The sequence below is a fragment of the Excalfactoria chinensis genome, chromosome 21 (assembly GCF_039878825.1).
Source record: "Excalfactoria chinensis isolate bCotChi1 chromosome 21, bCotChi1.hap2, whole genome shotgun sequence".
NCBI lineage: Eukaryota > Metazoa > Chordata > Aves > Galliformes > Phasianidae > Excalfactoria > Excalfactoria chinensis.
The window spans coordinates 4553122-4573157 of record NC_092845.1 but is presented as its reverse complement, the minus strand read 5'-3'; the positions used below and the strand labels follow the sequence as shown (position 1 = coordinate 4573157).

General features: G+C 53.2%; 1 protein-coding gene across 2 annotated transcripts; it reads left to right on the top strand.

Annotated features, from left to right (window-relative positions):
* The first annotated feature begins 1666 nt into the window (after positions 1-1666).
* ST14 (ST14 transmembrane serine protease matriptase) lies at positions 1667-18750 on the top strand. Of its 2 annotated transcripts, none has more exons than XM_072355048.1 (19): positions 1667-1937; positions 11491-11650; positions 11882-12009; positions 12486-12556; positions 12810-12970; positions 13120-13155; positions 13474-13711; positions 13925-14064; positions 14492-14589; positions 15113-15222; positions 15447-15577; positions 15732-15836; positions 16016-16123; positions 16303-16416; positions 16586-16711; positions 17015-17201; positions 17537-17811; positions 17899-18035; positions 18301-18655. In XM_072355048.1, the coding sequence occupies exons 2-19, from the start codon at positions 11494-11496 to the stop codon at positions 18460-18462; spliced, it is 2484 nt and encodes an 827-aa protein (XP_072211149.1). In that variant the 5' UTR covers positions 1667-1937; positions 11491-11493; the 3' UTR covers positions 18463-18655. The 2 variants fall into 2 exon arrangements, with proteins under 2 accessions (XP_072211149.1, XP_072211148.1); XM_072355047.1 differs by lacking the exon at positions 1667-1937 and adding an exon at positions 4272-4644 and having other exon boundaries at positions 18301-18750.
* The last annotated feature ends 1286 nt before the right edge of the window (positions 18751-20036 follow it).

Below are 20036 nucleotides of genomic sequence, written 5' to 3'. Positions count from 1 at the left end.
GTCACGCACAGAGCAAGACAGAACCGAGGGTGAGGATTACTTCTGCTCTTACACAATGGGTGCATTATTCCTTCAGTCAGGTGTGGTCACCCTTTTGGCTGCATGACCGAGGTGGAAATGCTGAGATAAGTGGTTCTTTGGTCGCCAGATACTCAGTACAGCCTCAGTTAACTTCCAAAAGCCATTGGGAAGTGCTGTAGCTTTTCAGAAACAAACTAGCAGGGTTCTGGATGTCAGAACTTCCAATGGATGCCTACATTTGAAAGCAAAAGCATAGCAAAAAGTCCCTATCATTATTGAAAGGGACAGGCTGCAACTTCAGCCCAACCAAAGGTCCCAAAATTAAAGGATTAGATTCTGGTTTTTAAGTGAACGTGTTCTTCCCAGGCTGCCCACGTTAATATCCTTGTTGTTGTTCTGCTCCCGCTTTGGGAAGGTCTCCTTAATGCTAGAACAGATTGTCCTGGGAGGAGGGCAGGCAGACAAGCGTTGTGCATAGTCATCTTTTGAGGTGGAGGATGGATTAGAGCAGGTCTGCAAGGCTGATCTAAGCAGCAAGGTGTTGCATCCAGCGTGATGCCTCATCCTGGAGAGTACGAGCAGCATCTCGGGAGAGCGTGTCTTACCCCTCACCTTTGGCAGACTGAACTCTGGGTGAGTTCATGCTGGATTTCCTGCTTTAGGGTGGGCCTGTCGATATCACAGCCCTGTTGTATGGAACATCCCTCATCAGCAAAGTGAGGGAAATAAGGGGAATCAATGTTGTGCTTTTGTTGTTGTTGTTGTAAGCAGCTACACCAAGTCTGATCTGTTGTTCTCCATAGGAAATAAGGAGGCAAGGCAGGTAAGCGCAGGTTAGGCTTACTTGTTTGTAGTAAAGCAAAGAGGGGGCAGGTGATCCCAAAGCATTGTCTGCATCTCTCTCAGTTCTTGCTCACTTGCAGATTGTCAGGCAGACGGGACCTTAACTGACTTTGAATCTTGGGTGTGCCCGAGCAAACAGCTGCGTTTCAAAACACACAGTGCCAGAAACCTGGCATTCAAGCCTGTCCACTCTATTACACTTACAGCTTGGCAAACACTGCTGTTACTGATTCAGAGCTCACCAAAAGAGGTTCTGCTTTCACAAGCCGTGGAAGTCCTCAAGAAAGGCCTGGTGAACTGGAGAGCCCTGGCAGCCAGCTTACATCCTGCAGTGTATTTCATAGCCGTGTCCCATAGCTGCCAATGGCTGGTAAACAAGAAATGACCCTCCTTACTTCTGAGTGTGTCTCTGAGTTGTGCTGGAGAGCTGCGGGTGGGCTTTCCTTATTGCAGGCTGGTTGCATCCCGTCACATCTTTGCTTGCTGCTCATGCCTTTATCTTCCACAGGATGGAGCTGGTCTCTTGTTCCAGCTATGGTGAACTCTGTAATGAGCACTTTCCTGGCTAAGAGCTAAAGCAGGTGGAAGTGACTGGTGTTACTGGTGTGAGGGGCTAAGCTGCTTCTGATCCCTGCCATAGTTGTGCTTTGGAAGCAGGACTCTCAGCTCGCAGCTTCTGACAGAAGCAATAGAGATCAAAGGGGATGTTCCCATCCAAAGGAAACAGAAATCCCCGAGAAGCTTTCTGATAAGTAGTTCTGCATCTCAGCTTGGCCTTCATGAGGGCAACTCGCTGCGCTTTACAAGTCCCGTTCTCCAAAGTCAGTCATTATTCTCCTTGCATTACAGATGGAGAGACTGAATCACGCTGAGACAACCTACAGGAAGAGCTGTCCCTGTGGCAATGGCAGTTGTAGGGTACCCAGTGTTCACCAGGACATCACACTGCTCTGCTGGAGCCAGGGGCTGCCGGTTCAGCTGGAAACCACGGTGCTTCTGGATGACGTTTTCCTCTCCTCCCACTGAATCAGCCTTTTATTTACCCATTGGAATGCAAAGTAACAGGACACCCTGTGAGTTTTATCTCTCTCCCCATCTTTTGTATCGCTGTCTTTAAGTTGCCAGACCGGATTGGAAGTTGGAGCTGCAGACATGTGGGGTGGTTTCAGGGTTGTCTGGCAGGAATCTGGGTGGGAGGGAACTGTTGGTGACATTTGAATCTGGGAGTCACAGTGAGAACAGAAGGAAAAACCCTTTTGTCACTGACTCTGAATGCAGCCCTTTGCTATGTGGATGGATGGTGCTTCTTTGTGGAGCTAGGATTACTGGGAACTGCCTCCACCAGAAGACGTTTCCCCTGCAGGCAGCCTGCCTTCGCTCCTTGTGTAAGCTGCTACCTTTTCCTCTTTTCCCTGCGTGGCATTAACAGGGCTGGGAGCTGATGTGAAAGTATTCGGTTTGGTCAGATGGTGTTTGCTGCTCCAGCAGCTCATCCCTGTCTCCTTTGGGACTCTCCTGGGGGTAGAGCTCGCTGTGGTTTAGCTCTTGGAACTCGTCTACAATTATAACAAAGGCGGACTTGTTTCTCGGTTGTACCTAAAGCCAGCAATCTCCTTCTTCCTAATGGTGCTTTAAACCTCAGCTTTCTGCTCTCATGCTGCTGTTGTGGCCATACAGACACAAAGAGAGGAGGCTAGGTGGAAGAGGTGGCAGCGTTTATTGAATGAGCTGCTGTAAGTGGGCAGAAAATGGAGGCTTTGTTTATTGCTGACTGCTACCATTGCAAGTGATTTACTTGATCCTTCTGCTTTAATTACATCTTTCTTAATAGTGGAGATGGACTTGCTGAGTTCAGCATCCTTCAGTCAGACCAGAGAGACACGTGGCACGTCTGCTGGTGCTAAAGCACGTGGCGGATGCTGATTGAGAATGGTGCCTTGATGTTTTGGGTCTGTGCAGTGGTCAGGAGGAGCGGGCCATCATCTTACCGTGGCAACTTAGCCATTATTGCAACAGCCACTAAGTAAATCACCGTGATTTTGGCAGCAAAGAGAAGGGAATCCTATCATTTAGGGCTCTGAACTGACTGCCTTCCAGCTACGTAATATTTTATATGCAGCACATGGGTTGCTTTCTTGTTTTCCCAGCAATGATTGTATCTCCTTATTCAAAGAGCCAACTGGGCTCATGAATTCGTTTACAAAATGTCAGTGGCTTGAATGACTGAGTGTTTGCAGCTCCAAAAGCTGTGGATCTTTGCAAGGGACACTTTGGGTCTCAAAGAGTGAGACTGCCCTCATTAACCACATCCCAGAGCACAGCATTTTCTTGGCACCTGCCCGGAGGAGATGAATTGATATGCAGAAAAGGAGGATGAATTTGCAGAGACAAAGCAGGCAAATGTGATCCTGGTAGCTGAGCAGGGAGCCAGGAAAGCAGTGGCAGGAGCATCTCTGTAGGAGCACAGGAGTTCAGTTGTTCACCCAGGGAGAAAACAGCAGGTTCCAGGAGCAAACAGCATCTCTTTTTCCCCAGGGAGACACCTGCAGAAGGGCCAGGAAGCTCACACTCTGCAGGGGCCATTTTAGAGCAAGGGCAAACAAAGGTAACCCAGCACGCATCTCCCTGCGGCGCTGTGAATCAGCGTGCAGCTTCTGTTACAGCAAACCAGAGAGGTGGGAGTGTTCAGGTATGGGAAAAGTTCAGTTTCAGGGCTGGAGGCAGTTGATTTAAAGGCAGACCGGCTCACAATGTGGCTTTTTGAGGGGTGCATTGCCTGGAGGCACGGGCTGTGCCATGTAACATGGAGAAGGGGAAGAACTGTTTGAAGAAAGGTGTTGGTGTGTTTGATGTTTGAATGTAGGAACCCAAAAATTGGTGTCGTTTGGGTCATCGTCCCAGGAGGAGGAGAACGGTGGGATAAAACTGTGTTAGGAGTGCAGACCCCTGGGACACACGGCCCAAATCTTGCAGTGTGGAATGTGGATATCATGTGGTTTCTGCTGTGCCGTGTGTCATTTTGCATCTGTTTTCCTCTGGCTGGAGGATGATTAATTGAAGAGACCTTTAAAGGCCAAATGTGCTGCTACTTGAGGGATCCAAACGGGGGGTACAGGAGGGACGGGAAGGCTGTAGTGCTATTTGAGGAGTCGGGGTTGGGTACATGATGGACAGTTCATGGCCTTGCTCTGCTTGAGGATGTGAGCGAAGGTTCTGGCTGGACAGAAGAGCTGTGTTGTTACTTGAGGGATCTGGGTCGGGGGATGTGGCAGACAGAGGAGTCGTGCTGCTGGTTGGAGGTACCTGAGGTGGGCTCCGTGTGTTGGAGGCGGGAGGGTTTGGGTACCGGACGGACAGAGGAACTCTACTGCTATTTCAGGGATCGGACTGGGGGCGTAGTGTGGACAGAGGGTGCCGTTAAGGACACGCTGTGCTCGGGCAAACAGCGGGCGGGTCCCTGGGGCAGCACAGGGTTCCTACAGGACGGCTGTTGTCACCTCATCACGCTTCGCCCCAGGACGCATCGTTCCGGCGAGCCCATCCGCCCGACGGGGCGCACACCCCGCACCAACCTGCAATCCCAGCCGCTCGTTTCACCCCATTCCGCGACCCGCACGGCTCCGGGGCCGCTTCCTGCTTCCCGTCCGTACCTGCCGGAGGGCCGGACCGGAGGAGGGGCCGCGGAGCGCCGCGCCATGGCGGCTTGAGCCGGCGGCGCTGGGCATGGAGCGCGGCACCACGGTGCCCGGCGGCGGCATGAAGTACACGGCGCGGCTCCAGGTGAGCGCCGCGGGGCTGCCCGCAGCAACGGAGGGGAATGGGAACGGAGGAGAGCCGGGAACGGAGGAGAGCCGGGAGCGTCCCGTGCTTCGTGGTTCGTAGCGCTGAGGTTGAAACGGTGGCGGCCGGCAGGTGGGAGCGCGGAGGTGCGCTGCTGGGTTCAAGGTTGCTGAGCAGCGTCGTTCGCTCCGCCGGCCGCAGTCTGCGGGGACCGAGAGCTGTGCGGCTTTGCTCATTAAGCGCTGGGTTACCTGCGTGCTTTGAAAGCCAGCGAGCCTTTTGAAAGCCAACCAGCGCTGAGCTGCGCGTTTTCTCGCCCCCTTGGTTGGTGTTTTGGACCCTGGGGAAGGGCTGGTGGTTGTCACCTGCTGGCAGGTTGTTGCAGCGCTGAGGAGGAAGCTGACCCATAGCGAGAGAAACAGGTCACCCTGCTTCCAGCCCTGCGTGTGGTTGTTGTACAGGAAAAAGGGCATTAGGGAGCCTCGCAGCCCGCTGCTGTCCTGGGACAGGGTGAGAGCTGATGGTCTCAGGTTGTGCAGGTTGGATATTAGGAACATCTTCATCTCCAGTGAGCGGTGCTGCGCTGCTCAGCTGTCCAGGGGGGGTGATCATCATCCCCGGGGTGTTGCAGAGCCGTGGGGATGTGGCACTGAGGGATGTGGGGTCGAGATTGGGGATCTCAGAGGGCTTTTCCAGTCGGAGTGCTTTTATGGCAGCTGTGGGTTTTGTGCATCTTCACATCACAGCTGGATGCTCGAACCGCCTTGCTCACCACCCCCAGGATCAGGGACGTGCCACGTCCTTCTGCAGGGTCTGAGCACAAGCTGATGTGCTCTGGGAGGTCTCTCCTTGCAGATGAACACTTTGAGGGGTTTGTTTCTGTTAGTTCAGCTGCAGTTGGGCTCGGTGGACCTGTTAACATGGCGGTGGGGCAAACAGGATTGTTTTGCAACGACTTGTGCTTTCTGCTGTGAGATTTGCAGCCTGTGGGTGCAGTGCATGGGGCAGCTAATCCTCATCCTTAGAAAGGTGCGGAGCTTTGCTCTCAGGCTGTGCCGGTGGCTGCTGGGTGAGCTGCTGCTGCTGCTGCTTGGGCCAGTTCTGCTGCTCTTCTTGCCAAAGGCAAAAACGGATAAGGAAGGCACAGAGAGAGAGGCTGAGGTTGATCGAGAGTGCGGGAGACCTTTGCTCTGTAAACAAAAGATCACTGTAAAACTATTGAGGGAACAGGGAGAAGCGGTATTGAGGGCCGGACTGGGGAACGTATTGGACCAAAGGTTCTCACCTCGCCTGGGGAGAGCACACCATTTCCAATTAAAGGCCTTGCAGTCTCACCTTACGGGAGGCGTGCTGTGATATCCGGGCAATGGGCTCACATGGAGGAGAGAGAAGTTACTGCAGCGGCTGAGAAAGGGCGGATTTGCTGATAGAAGGCTTTGCTTGTTTGGAGATCCTGGTATTTCCCCTCCTGTTGACCCCAAGTACTGAAATATCTTGGCCCAGCTCCACCTCAAGGACTGGAAGAGCCAGTAAAGACTGTGGGCGAAACATAATGATGAGCTTAGGATGCTTCACTGAGGTCTGGAGCACAGCTGGGGGCGTTCTTGTTCAGACAGTGCTGTGCACCGGGCAGGTTTAAATAAGCTATTTACACCTGTGGTATGCTTCTCTTCTGGGCTTTGGACTCACAGCCATCCGTCAGGCCTCGGAGGCGACTGCAATTGCCAGCTCTCCCCAGGGCTGACAAGTCTTACATGGCAAAGAATCTGCTCCAGCAGAAACACAAATAGATGTTGTCACTCTCTGAGCTGCGCGTTGCATGACACAGCTGTGCTGATAAGGCTGATGCAGGGTAGCAAGCCAAGCCCGTGCTGTCCTGTGCAAACATTAACTGAGTTTCTTCTGCAATTAACCCAAGGGAATTCGGTTTCTCTGTGACTCAGGATGGTCATGAAGCAATCGAATGCTATAAAGGCCCGTGTTTGGAATTGCTGTGTGAGAGGTATCTCTCACTGTTAAACTTGCCCTCTCTGCCTGGAAGTTGGACGGTCTGGAGGATTCTGCCCCTTATTCCCTTCTTGGTTCCGATGCCATCGTTTTATAGTGCAATTGCCCTTCATAAGGAACTGCTGGAGGGAAATAAAGCGCTGATAAAGTTTTGACAGTGCTTTACTGCCAATACTGGGGCAACGCGGTGCGAATATGCCTTAATGAGACTTAGCTCATATGTCTGCCATTGTCACGTATTGTTCTTATCAGGAATTTGCATGAAAACGGCCCGTGCAGGTTTCCTTTCTGGAGCAGTGCTGGGGTTCTCAGCAGGTGTTGGTTGGTGCAGGAGTTGGTCACAGGTTGTGTAGCTGCACTTGAGCTGATGTGGCTCAAGTGGCTGCTGCCCTCCCTCTCATTTCCACCACTGTGCTGCTCATGTGAGAATTGGTTTGGGGTTTTATTGAGCAGGCGTGGCTGGCAAAGGGGAGGTGAGAACTGCCTGCTGGGTACGGGCTGAAGAGTGTGATGACTTGGCAAGGATCAGGTAATGATCCGATGTCCCTCCTTCATCTCAGGAGACCTCCCCCAGGTCCCCTCTGACTTTGCACTGCACCTGCATGTGTTGGTGTCAGACAGGGAGCCTTAGTGCAGGCCTGGACAGAGGGATGGAAAGGGGCTGTGCAGAGCTGCACTGCTGCCAGCAGAGCTGGGTGATGCTGTGTTAGTCACACTCCTGCTGTTCGCTTCTGTGCGGATCCATGGCAGAGGAGATGGGGCTGAAGTGTGGTAGCAGCCAAGGGAAGCAGCTGAATCCCATATCTGTGTTGAGCTGGGCAAACAAATTAACTAGCAATGATAAGAGACGGGTGAAACTCATAGCCAAGAGCCCGGCAGTTGTGTGGGGCAGAGTCCAGGGAGGCAGACATGGACACCAGGTCAGAGGACGTGCCTGGGAGGGGTGCAGAGCAGCGGGGGCTGTTGGTGTGTGGGCTGTGCTGAGCTGCCCTGCTGGCACTATCAGACAAGCCTGAAACCAGCCAGGAAGGGTAATGCTGATCCCACGTTGGCCTGCCCTTTGTAAACATCCCAGAAATCCTCCTGCTGGGAAGAGACACCTCCCGACCTTCCATTGAGCCCCTGCTGCAATGAATCTCTGCTTTCCAGTAAAGCATCTCCAGTCCTGAGTCTGCCGTGGCAGTTCCCACCCTCCCCGTGTGCCCGCTTGCGTTTCCTGCTGACAGAATTAGTCACTCCTGCATCTTCTGGTTTGTCCAGTCAGGCCGATTACGGTCACTGTCTAAAAATAAGTTACGTAGCTGAGCAGTGGGAAGGTTTGCTTGCATATTGGACGTCACTGGGAGCCCGTCACTGGAGAGACATCGCGGTACAGATCTCTGTGCTCTCCCGATCCTCCTCAGTCTGCACTCCAGGGGGAACTGAGGCACCCTCTGCAAACAGGCACTGAGTGCAGCAGTCCCGGCCCTTGGTTTGTTTTGCTGAGAAATCAGGGCTTTGCAGAGACGACAGGGACGTGTTGGAGGTGATGCGGGATGCTGCAGTTCCCCATGCTGCAGCCCAGCACTCTGACCAGCTGGAGGCTCACCTGCTGGTTGAGGGCTTTATTGGTCTTTCTTCCTTTTTTTGGGGGCAGTTTGGGCTGTTGCTTGCTCTGCCACATCAGGAAAAGACCGGGATTATTAAACACTGACTTGCCGACTCTTCACCGTCCCCCAAAGGCTGTTCTGAGGAAGCCCAGGCACGTGCTGCTGTACAAACAGCTCCTGCTGTACAAACAGCTCCTGCTGTACAAACAGCTCCTGCTCATCACCTGGAGGCTCTTCAGAAGTGAGCTGCAGTGAAAGCACACTGCCCTCCGTGTCCTGGTGGTTACAGCCCAGGATAAGCTGCTCCTGTGTGCACGTCCTGCCTCCTCATCAGCGACACACACCTCTCTGACCCTTTCACTCTCTTGGCACGTGACTTTCCTCCCAGGACATTACATGGCAGCAGCACCAGTCAGAAAGCTCCGTGCCTACCAACAGCCCTGCAGTGAGCGAGGCCCGGAGTGAGGAGGAGCAAGAAGGAAGTAACTGAAGCTGTGACTAACGCGGGCAGAATATCAAGGAAGGTTTTTCTGTTAAGGCTTAGAGAAGTCATTTCCTTGAGAGGGGTGAGAGAGTCAGAGCGTGGATCACTCTGTGCTGCCCAGTGTCTCCTGGGGCACCATGAACAAGGTGAGAGCGGGACGTGCGTTCACATCGCCTCTGATTTGCACCTGCAGATGCTGTTGTGGTGAAGGGAATGGTTGGTATGGGCGAGGGAAATGCACAGCAATGGTCAGCTAAAGGAGATTTAAAAAGCCATCATCTTTCTCTTGGTTTTACTGTGATCTTTTGGCTCTTTCTTGCTTTTGGTGCCATCTGGTTTCTGCCTGGCTGAGGGGCATTGAGCAGCACTGGAGAGGAGCTGTTTGTCCCTGATGGGCTGGAGGGGCAGCAGCAAAAGGGATGTGCAGCACAGTGAGCGTGGAGCAGAGCTGTGCTGTTTGGACACAGACGTGTCTGGTTCTAAGGTCAAACGGGTGCTTTCTGTGCTGAGTGTGGGCAGGAAAGATTACTCAGAGGTTGGGACAGAGCCTTGTCTGAAATCCTCCTGGCATGGTCTGGTATATTCCCGTGGTGCTTGGGGAATGCTTCAGATCCTTTGTATTGACAAGGTGCTTCTCAGGAATCACAGGTGCTTGCCCAACCTGCAGCATGCAACAGGTTTTCAAAGCATGGTCGTGCATGACGGAAGAGGCTGGGAAACATAATGAGGTTCGTGAGGTGTGAACATGGGAGGGGATGAGACCGAGACCTTAAAAGAGGGTAGGGACAGAAACCTCTTTATCTCTGGCCCCTGGGAAGCCCAGGGAAGCTGCTGCCATGTGAACATCATTAAAGCCCTGGAGGTCGTTCTCTTGCCACGGGCTCCTGCAGATGTTAGAAGTGAATTCAATCCTTTCCTTTTGCTAACAACAGCAGCATGTTGGTAATCCTGGAGGCCAGGTCCTGGGAAGGGTTGGCTCTGCAAGCAGCCCAGCAGTGGGGAAGGGGAGATGCTGATCTGTTTGCTTTGGGAACTGGTGGGAGCCAAGTGGTGCGGTTTGAGTGTTCAAAGATGGTGCATCAGACACCAAGTCTTCATTCTGATGGAAGAGCTCCTTGGTTTGAGGAGTATATTTGTATTCAAGTTCTCTTTGTGTGTTCTCTCTTCCAAAGTTCACTTGGTTTGCATATTCAAGTTCCCTGTGTGGTGGTGGAAGCTAAACCAGCAGCAGAGCAGTCGCAGTGGGGTGGCCCTTTGTGGCCTTCTGAGCCTTCTGTTCCTGCTGGCAGCAGCTGGATGCTGATGGTAGAAGCAGCCTGACACCTCAGAGATGATGACCCAGAGATGATGGGTTGTTGTGTCCTTGCTTTCCCCAAGTTGTTGCAGTTTGTGACGTTTGTCTTTGAGCAGCAGGTGATGTTTCTGAGCTCTGACACTGAGAGGGCAAGCAGCATCCTGCTGGCTGGGCTGTTACCCCCTTTCCAGAGCACAACGATGCATTTGAAAGCAGCATGTTTGTGCTGGTCAGCATTTTGGGTTGTTGTGTCCTTGCTGTCAGCTGGAGGAGAGGATGTGCTGAGCTCCCTGTGTGCCCAGCTAGGGCTGCCCTCAGCTGCAGGAGCTTCTCCCCATGCTGTGGGCACCAGGCAGGTCCTCCCTCTGTCTGGCAGACGTTTCCAAACTCCTGGTGTGTCCCTTGGCTCTCGGTTACACCCTCCAGCTTTCGTAAGGAGAGCGTGAGGTCATCCCTCCTCCTTTCTGTACACTGAGCGGGCACGCAGGGCGAGCTTGTCTCATCAGCAGAGCATGGGGATGGGAGGTGGGTTTTCTCTCTCCAGTTGGAGGATGGAACGTGCTGCTCTGATTCCCTCCCTGGCTGAAGCCTGGGCTGCTGCAGGTACATGGGCAGGGCGAGGAGCTGGGGCAAGAAAGTGAAACTCCAATGCAGCGAGGGCTTGCTGGCACTGCTTCCTGCCCCGAGCTTTCACCCTGTGCGTGCAGAGCTGATGCAGGGCTGTGTGCTGTGGCAGAGCCCTTCCCCTCGGTGGCCCAGCCCAGCGGGGTGGTGATGGCTGTGTGCTGTTGGTGCCGTTCCTCACTCCTGGGTGAGACCTGCTGGTTGTCTGCCAGCACATTTTGTCCTGAGGGGCGGCTGGTTGGGGGGGTTTGTTTGCTGTTTGTCCTTGTGTTGTGTTGTATAAGGCTTTTATTCTGAGTGAGAGATCCGGGCAGGAAGGTAGGAGCGTTGTGTTGGCCCAGCAAATGCATATTGTGGTGTGAATGTACAGGGAGGAAGTAGTTTGCCTTCTGTTTCAGGAGCTCTGCTTATAGCGTGCCGTGTCCTGTGGGGTGACACGTCTGCCCCATAACAGTTGCCGTGGAGAGGTGATTTTCTGTCTGCTTTTTCATCCGCCAGAAGGCAGCAATCCTTGAGGTTGTGGGTTTGGGGACCTGCCACGGCCATTGGGCTGCACATGGGCTGCCCCAGTGTTTGCTCAAACTGATCAGCTTGGGTTAAGCCCGGAAGGAAGCATCCATTTCCTTTTGGGGTGTGAGGAGGAGGCACACGTTAGCACTGCTGTCTGTGCGGGGTCCTGCTTGGGGGCGGCTGTGGGGTTGCAGGCACCGAGGTGTGTGTTGTGCTCTCAGTGATGCCCAAAGGTTCTGCTCTGTGTCTGTAGGTACCAGACTGCTTTGAAGTTGGATCTCTCCAAACCAAGCTTGGGAAGTGACCTTAATGTTGTCCTGCCCTCTCTCCCCTCGCAGGAGATGAACAACCTGGAGGAAGGGGTGGAGTTCCTCCCTGCCATGAACTCCAAGAAGATGGAGAAGCGTGGCCCGAAGCGAAGGGTAGTTGTGGCCATTCTGATCATTGCTTTTCTGCTCATCTCCCTGGTCATTGGCCTCCTGGTTTGGCACTTCAAATGTGAGTGTGATGTTAAGCTAATGTGGGGGTGGTGACATGCCCTGGGAACATAACCCTGCTGTTGTGGGTTTGGAAGAGCTTCATTACCAAGTGTTGCTCACGTGTGACCTTTCTACTAAGTGCAATAGCAGCCAGAGGAAAGCACAGAGCCCTTTTCTCCCCTATGACTGCAGATAGCTGTGCCACAGTCCCTGCCCTGACTGCCTTTCCCTGTGACATGTTACCTTCCAGACAGGAACGCGCCTGTGAAGAAAGTCTTCAATGGCCACCTGCGAGTTCTGAACTGGGAGTTCATTGATGCCTATGAGAACTCCAGTTCTGCAGACTTCATCATGCTGGCTAAGAAGGTGAAGAGCACGGTGAGCATTTCCTTGGATCCCTATTACCGAGTTTTTATTTCACTTGTGTTGGCCATAGAGATCCTGCTTGGAGCTTTCTCACTTCTCTCAACTCTTCCTGCTCATCACGAGTCGTGTGACTCACTTTTAATTGGTGTCACAGCTCCAGCCCATTGCCACGGTGTCTGCCTGCCCTGTGGCCCAGTGTGTGCCATGTGGGGTTGGCAAGGCAAATCCCAGGCCTGGCATGTAGGGTCAGAGAGGGAAAGCAGCTCTACAGCTGAGCAAGCTTTGGGGCTGGGGACTGAGGCAGGGGCTGGCTGCAGGAGTCTGGACACTTGTCTCCTTTCAGTTCTCCCCTGCAGATTTTTGCACTCCAAGGATGCTGGTTATGTGTTCTGATTTTCCTCCAGAAGCTTGAAGCTCTGTCTGTCTTTGTCCTTTCCACTCTCTTGGCTTTAAGATGTGCTGATCATTCTTCTTTAATCTCCTTTTAGGTCGAGGACATCTACAGGAATCATCCAGATATTGGCCCTTACCATAGGGAGACAGTAATAACTGCATTCAGGTGAGTGTTGGGAGATGCTATCTGAGCTGAGATAGGGAGTGTAGGAAAGGAGTTCTGGCGTATCGCATTGGCCATAAGACCCTCTCTGCTGGGCTGCTGTTGATGGAGGCACCTTTGCTGATCTTCAGCTTGCTCAGCTTGTTATCGAAGCTTTCCTATGGTCATCCTCCAACAACAGCTTATCACTTGACTGGCCCCCCCATGTCTGTCCTTGCTGTCCTTGCCCTCGCCCCATAACCACCCTTCCTCACAGCGAAGGCAGTGTCATTGCCTACTACTTGTCAGAGTTCATCGTCCCCAAGTACCGTGAGGAGAACCTTGACCGGGCCATGGCAGACAAGCAGAACTTGGTCCAGAGGCTGAACCCACGGCTGCGAAACCCCACGCTGAGAGTGGAATCCATCGTTGCTTTCCGTGAGTGCTGCATTACTGTGTGGGATTGGGGAGGAGAGGGGAGGCTCTGGTGTTTCACCAGGTGTACCCCTCCTTTGGGCGCCCTCAGCTTTGTATGCAGGGGTTTTTTACAGCTCAAAAGGTGAGAGCAACTCTCTTTCTTCTTGCAGCTGCCGACCCCAGCATCGCTCAGACTGCACGGGACAGTAAGTACAGTTCTTCAGTCTCATTGCAATGGCTTCTGTGCATCCCCATGTGTCTGCAGGGTGACAGTTTTCCTTCTGGGGTGAGGAAGGGCCTGAAGGGAGATGCTTTGCCTGAGGCAGGTCTCCATGTGCTGCTTGGAGCTGGTTTGGGGTTGGCTGAACTTGCTGTTATCCAGCAGTGGTGGGTGGCCGGGTCTGTCCTTCTGCAGTGCCTTTCTCAACCCCAACACTTCTGCTGTCCTCTGTATACCCTGCACCCACAAGGAAGATCTCTCCTCCTCATTTCTCCTTATAACTCTTTGCTCTTCTCCTTGGCAGATAGCTGCCTTTTTGCCCTCCATGCCAAGGAAGGGGAGATCACCAGTTTCACCACGCCGGGGTTCCCCAACAGCCCATACCCCAACAATGCACGTTGCTACTGGGCACTGAGGGCAGATGCCAACTCCATCATCAGCCTGACCTTCAAGACGTTGGACTTGGAGCAGTGCACGGACAGCAGTGACTACATCAAGGTGTATGACTCTCTGAGCCCCGTGGAGCCCCACGCTTTGGTGAGGTGAGTGTCCCCAGGGTTTGGTGCTCCTCCATGGGGTGGCGAAAGAGGGGTTGGCCTTGCATTGGCTTCTTGTGTGGCACTGAGGCCTGGTGGGAGGTGGCAGGTCTGATCCTGGTCCTGGTGGTGGAACTCATGTCCCTGCTCAGGGCTGATCTGTGCTACTTGAGGCTCACTGTGCAGCTGCCTGACAGGATTCTGTTCCTTCCTTTGTAGGCTCTGTGGGACCTATGCCCCTTCATACAACCTGACCTTCCTGTCCTCTCAGAACGTTATGCTCGTCACGTTGATTACCAACAAGGAGGGGAGATTCCCTGGCTTTAAGGCTGAGTTCTTCCAGCTCCCAAAGATGAAAGGTAAGCGTAGACCTTGGCCCAGTTTCCCCCACCTCTCCCTACCACAAGCAGTTGAGGAGGGAAGTGCAGCTGTGGCTGTGGTTTGCCAGGGAATTTTCCATGGCTGGGAGACATGGAAGCAATATCCCATCTTGGCTCTTTGAGCTTGCCTTGCCCACAGCTCTTGGCTGCTGCAATGATGTCCCCTGAGGAAGGGAAAATAAGAATTAAGTTGGATTGGGCATGGAGAGGGATGTATGTAGGAAGTACCTATTGATCTCTTGAGCTCTCTCCAAGCCTTGGAGCAGGAGCTGCTTTTAGAGATTAACTTCAATGTGTTAAAGGCTGATGCATTTCCCTCCTTCCCTGCCTCAGCCAGTAGCCACTTTTGTCTTGGGAAAGCCACATCTCGAATCTCTAACTTGCTTTCATTCTGCTTCTCTTCCAGTGTGTGGTGGGACTCTGAGAGGAGAAAGAGGCACTTTCACCACTCCCTATTACCCCGCACACTACCCACCAGCCTCAGACTGCATCTGGAACATAGAGGTAAGCCACATTCTCCTCTTAGCCTTAAGTATTCTGTCAAAGAAACCTGCCTATGTGGGACAGACTGCAGATGAGCTTACAGCAGGCGCTGCCTTCAGGTTTAGAGTCTGAGCTGGCTAGAAGAGGTTTTTGGCCTGTTGTTAAAGGCAGAAGAGTCTGAGGGAAGTCTGGACCTTGTGTGATACTCACTGTAGCCCCAAGTAGCTGTAGCTTTGCACAGTGCACTTAATTTGGGCCTTGGGACAGAGCTGTCACTTGCTATTGGCAAAGTCCATCTTTTGCCCTGGGGGAGTGGACACAGTTGACAAAGGTCTGGCTTCAGCCTCCTTCTGTGTGCTGATCCCAGGGCCAGCAAGCCAAGTGACTGTCTAAATGACGAGGTGAGCAGTAGGGGCTTTTTGGGAAGGTATTTCTTTTTCTGCTTGACTTGGTTCCATTTTCAGTTCTCATCTGTCCTTATCTCAAACCTTTTCCCATGTAACTCATCCCCGTATTTAGTGCCTCTAACTCTTTCCTTTTGCAGGTTTCCCCTAAAAAGAACGTGAAGGTGCATTTCAATATGTTCTTTGTGCTGGAGCCCGGGATCCCAGTCAGCTCCTGCACTAAGGACTATGTGCAGATCAACAACACGAGGTAGGTGTCTGACCGTGGCTTTGGCCCTCCAAGTAAGGAGGCTGCATTCAGTTCTATGGTGTTGTTTGCACTTTGCTCCAACCTTCTGCCAGCTACAGCAAAATTCAGCTCCTGTGTGTGGCACCGAGGTCCAGCAACTCGTGCTCAGTTCAGACCCTTTGTGTGGTGATGGGGAGATCAGGGATGTAAGAAGGGCTCCATCGGTGTTTGTTTTCTCCCATCAGGTACTGCGGGGAACGCTCCCAGTTTGTGGTGGCCAGCAGCACCAACAGGATCACAGTGCAGTTCCACTCGGACCGTTCCTACACAGACACTGGCTTCTCTGCAGAGTATCTGTCCTACGACTCCAGCGATCGTGAGTTGAAACCTGGGGGCCGTGGGTGGGAACTGGGGGTGTTCTGCAGGATAAAGAAGTGGATGCTGCAAGGAAGAAGCTCAGAGCACTGGGAAGTACCACAGGGGGGGCAGCTGGAGGGCTCATGTGTTGTTTTGCTTCTCCTCCCTCCCAGCCTGCCCTGGCAAGTTTACCTGCAGCACCGGCCGCTGCATTGAGAGAAGCATGCGCTGCGATGGCTGGTTGGACTGCGTTGATGGCAGCGACGAGCGGTCCTGCAGTAAGTGCCCTTCCTTCCTTTTGGCTCTTCATTGCAGGGTGCCTGAGGCTGCTGTGCTGGGTTGGTTCTGGCAGCGAGCCTCAGTGCTGCCGGATCTTCCTGCGATGCCAGCTGTGTTGCTGGTGACCCCGTGGGTCAACTGCAGATCTGTTCTCTGATTTCTCTCTGTTCTTTTTCAGCCTGCACCGACCAGCAGTTCAGGTGCCAGAACGGCTGGTGCAAGCCCAAGTTCTGGCTCTGTGACAACGTGAACGACTGCGGTGACAACAGCGATGAGCTGCAGTGCAGTGAGTAACTTGGGCTGGGGGCTTGAAAAAGGTGAAGGGGTGGTGGAAAGAAGCACCGGTGTTTGTTGTAGCTGCAGAGGCTTTATCTGTTTTAGGGGAGAGGGAGATGGATGCAGCCATGCAGCTTTTCTGGGCCTGGGAGTGCTTTGCTGTTTCTCAGGAGCTGCTCTCTCCCCCAGGTTGTGCAAACAACAGCTTCAAGTGCAGCAGTGGGAAGTGCATCCCCAACACACAGAAGTGTGACGGCAAGGACGACTGCGGAGATGGGAGCGACGAGGGCACCTGCAGCAAAGGTGAGGATGGGCCTCTTATGGATGTGTACTCATGGCTGGGCGGCCTGGAGTGCATTTCTGCCCACAGTGGCAATGTCCTGGGGTGGGCAGAAATGGGGAGGGGCTGCAGAGCAGCACAATTTCCCCAGCACTGGGACTAACCCTTCTCCCTTTGGCCTTCCCACAACAGCCCAGTCAACAGTTGCCTGCAAGGAGTACACGTACAAATGCCGCAACGGGCTCTGCATCAGCAAACAGAACCCAGAGTGTGATGGGCAGAAGGACTGTGAGGACAATTCTGATGAGGACAACTGCAGTGAGTACCAAGGGGAATACGTGGGGTTTTGGGCTGCTTAGACCAGCATGTGGTAGAGAGAACCCCTGGGCAACAGCTGGGATCTGGCAGTAGCTGTGCTCTTCAGCAGTGTGCCATGTGCCTGCATTGTCCAAGGTGTTTAGGGAGGGTTTGCACTGTGCAGGGGTTTGTTTGTACATGTACAGATTTCAGCCATCCCTGGTGTAGGAGGGGGGCACTTCTGCTGTTCTGAGAAAGGAAGAGGGGGCGATGAACAGGAATAGGAGCATCTAAGTAAGTGTCTCTTCTCGTTCCTCACCCCAGACTGTGGGACCCGCTCCTACATTAAGAAATCACGGATCGTCGGTGGGCAGAACTCGGATGTGGGAGAGTGGCCGTGGCAGGTCAGCCTCCATGCCAAGAGCCAGGGCCACGTCTGTGGAGCCTCACTCATCTCGGAGACCTGGCTGGTGTCAGCAGCACATTGCTTCGTGCAGATGCAGGGCATCAGGTAGGTGGGAGCCGGGGTGCTGCTTCTGTTAGGGATGCTTTGTGCAGCAGGCAGACAGAGCTCAGGGCTGCCTGGTTTAGCACTGTCAGGGACAGATGGATCGGTGGACAGATGGACAGTTGGAGTCCACTGTTTGCTTGTTGAGGTGTCACATCAGCACCACGTGTGGTTGCAGGCACTGCGGTGATTGGGTGCTGGGATTTGGGGTGACAGGTTGCCCAGTCAGCAGCACTTCCCTTTTCAGCCACTTCCTTGTCTGAATAAGGGCTGGGATGTCTGCTGGCTCTGCACAGCAGGACCTCACACTGCCTGCTGTACTCCTGTGGCTCCTGCAGGTACTCAGATCCCAGCCTGTGGACAGCCTACCTGGGCCTGACCGACCAAAGCAAACACAGTGATGCCAGTGTGCAAAAGAAGCAAATCAAGCGCATCATCTCCCACCCCTCCTTCAACGACTACACCTACGACTACGATATCGCAGTGATGGAGCTGCAGACCCCTGCCACCTTCTCCTCTGTCGTCCAGCCCATCTGCCTGCCTGATCACACACACAGCTTCCCTGTGGGCAAAGACCTGTGGGTGACCGGATGGGGAGCGACTACGGAAGGAGGTGAGCGCTGGCAGCACATAACGGGGAGCAGGGGAGGGGACTGCTGCCAAAATGACTTTATACTTACACTGGTTCTGGTCCTTGCAGGCAGCGGATCCACCATCTTACAGAAGGCAGAAATCCGGGTGATCAACCAGACCATCTGCAACCAACTGCTGACCGACCAGCTGACGCAGCGCATGATGTGCGTCGGGGTCCTGACGGGCGGCGTGGACGCGTGCCAGGTAAGCTCAGCACTTTTTATTCCGGCACACCGACTCCCATTGCAGCACTTCATAATATGCTGCGCAGCCGCCTGGATCCTTCTGGGTTCACATGGACAAACTGGAACGCACGGCAGCAGCAAACTGTAGTTATGGATGCATGCTGTGGTCTCATAAATGGATCGCCGGGTCAGAGCCGCGCAGCTGCACCCTGCCTGCTCACGTGGGATTTACTTAAAGCTTTTGAAATGGTTCCATATTGACGGTGTGGTTTGTTTTCGTGCAGGGAGACTCCGGAGGGCCCCTGGTCGGCGTGGAGGACAGCGGGCGGATGTTCCTGGCTGGTGTTGTGAGCTGGGGTGATGGCTGCGCACAGAGAAACAAGCCTGGAGTCTACAGCCGGCTGACAGCACTGCGGGCATGGATCAAGCAGCAGACAGGGCTCTAGGGATGGGCTCAACCATCAGACACAACCTGCACAGAACCAGGGGGGGGGAAACAACACTGACTGTGAGGCACCTCCTCCAGTTGTGAGCCTCTACCTCACTGCATCTGAGACTCCCAGCCTTGGGCTGCTGGCTGAGCGCAGCCCTCTGTTACTTCAACCCTCCCAAACCAGCCCCCCCCATCTCAGCTTAGGAATTAATTCCTTCCATCCACACATTGATTTCTTCTCTTTTATTGACAAGCAGCTGCAGGTCCCACAACGAACCTGAATGGACAGTCAACAGAATATATAAAAAAAAAATAATTAAAGTTTAAAAAAAAAAAAAATTAAAAAAAAAAAAAAAGAAAAAAACACTTAGTGTTTTTAGAGGCAAGCGGGAGGGAGAGGTTCAGGTTCAGGTACATGCTCTCATCATCATCTATTCTCTCTCATTGCATTAATTTAGTAATCAATTAATTGTCATCTTCTGTCTGGTCTTCAGTGATGAGGGAGGGGAGCTGCTTCTCTTCTCCGTGGATTCCTGCTGCTCTGGGCCAGCAATGCTGAGCCCAGCCTTCTGTGCTTCTGTTGCTGCGATGCTGAGGGTGAAGCAGGGCTGAAACGTGGCCTCACATGGAGGGAAACCTGGAAAAGCAAAGCCCTGCCACAGAGAGCAGGGAGAGAGGAATTACCTTCTCGTTGTGCTTCAGGTTGCTCCTTGGTAGCCAGCACCGCCATTCCCACTGCACTGAGGTGGCTGCGTTGTGCAGGACCCAGCATACAGCAATGACTTCTTCCTTGCAGGCAGATTCCAGGGGCAGAGAGGGGTGTTCTCACAGCTTGGCTCCTATGGAAACAAAAGCTGTCAGATTGCCCCGCTCTTTTTACTGTTTTCAAGGGAAAAAATAATGCAATGTGACTGCTGAATGTGATTTGGTTTTACCTGTGTAGCCCAGTCCTGTCCTTAGGAGAACACTCCCAGTGAATTCAGTCTTTACCTGTAAATACATCGTTTTGTAAGAGTCTGGATGAAATGCCCGAATAATAAACTGGGATATTTTATAGTATTTTATGGTCTGGGTGGTTCTTCATGGGCTTCTGTGCAACCATGTTCCTCTTCTAGGGAACCTACAGCACAGAGCCTCAAACCTGAACTCATTCCCATGTGAACAGCCATCCAAGGAGGAGGCTGAGCATCACGAATGGAAGTGCTCCAAAACCCTTTACCTATTTCCCCCTACCTATTCACTGATGTGCTGCTTTGGGCATCCTCAGGCCCCAGCCCATTCCAATGCAGAGAGGCACAGCTCAGCTCCTTTGTGCTGTATTGGAAGAGGTGCTGACACAGGCAGTGCTGGAGATGGCTTCCCATCTGGAAACACACAGGGTCTGCTCTGCATGCTCAGCCAGGAAAACAAGCCCTAAAGAAAAAGCAGAAAAGCCAAAAAAATCAGAGGAAGAGCCACAAACCCCAATAGACACTGCAAGGAAAACGATCAATAAAGCAGCACAAGCCACCAACAGCTCACAACCAAACCATCTCTCAGATCCAAAGTCCAGCCTGGTTGAGGGTGCAAATGGATTCGTGCTGCATG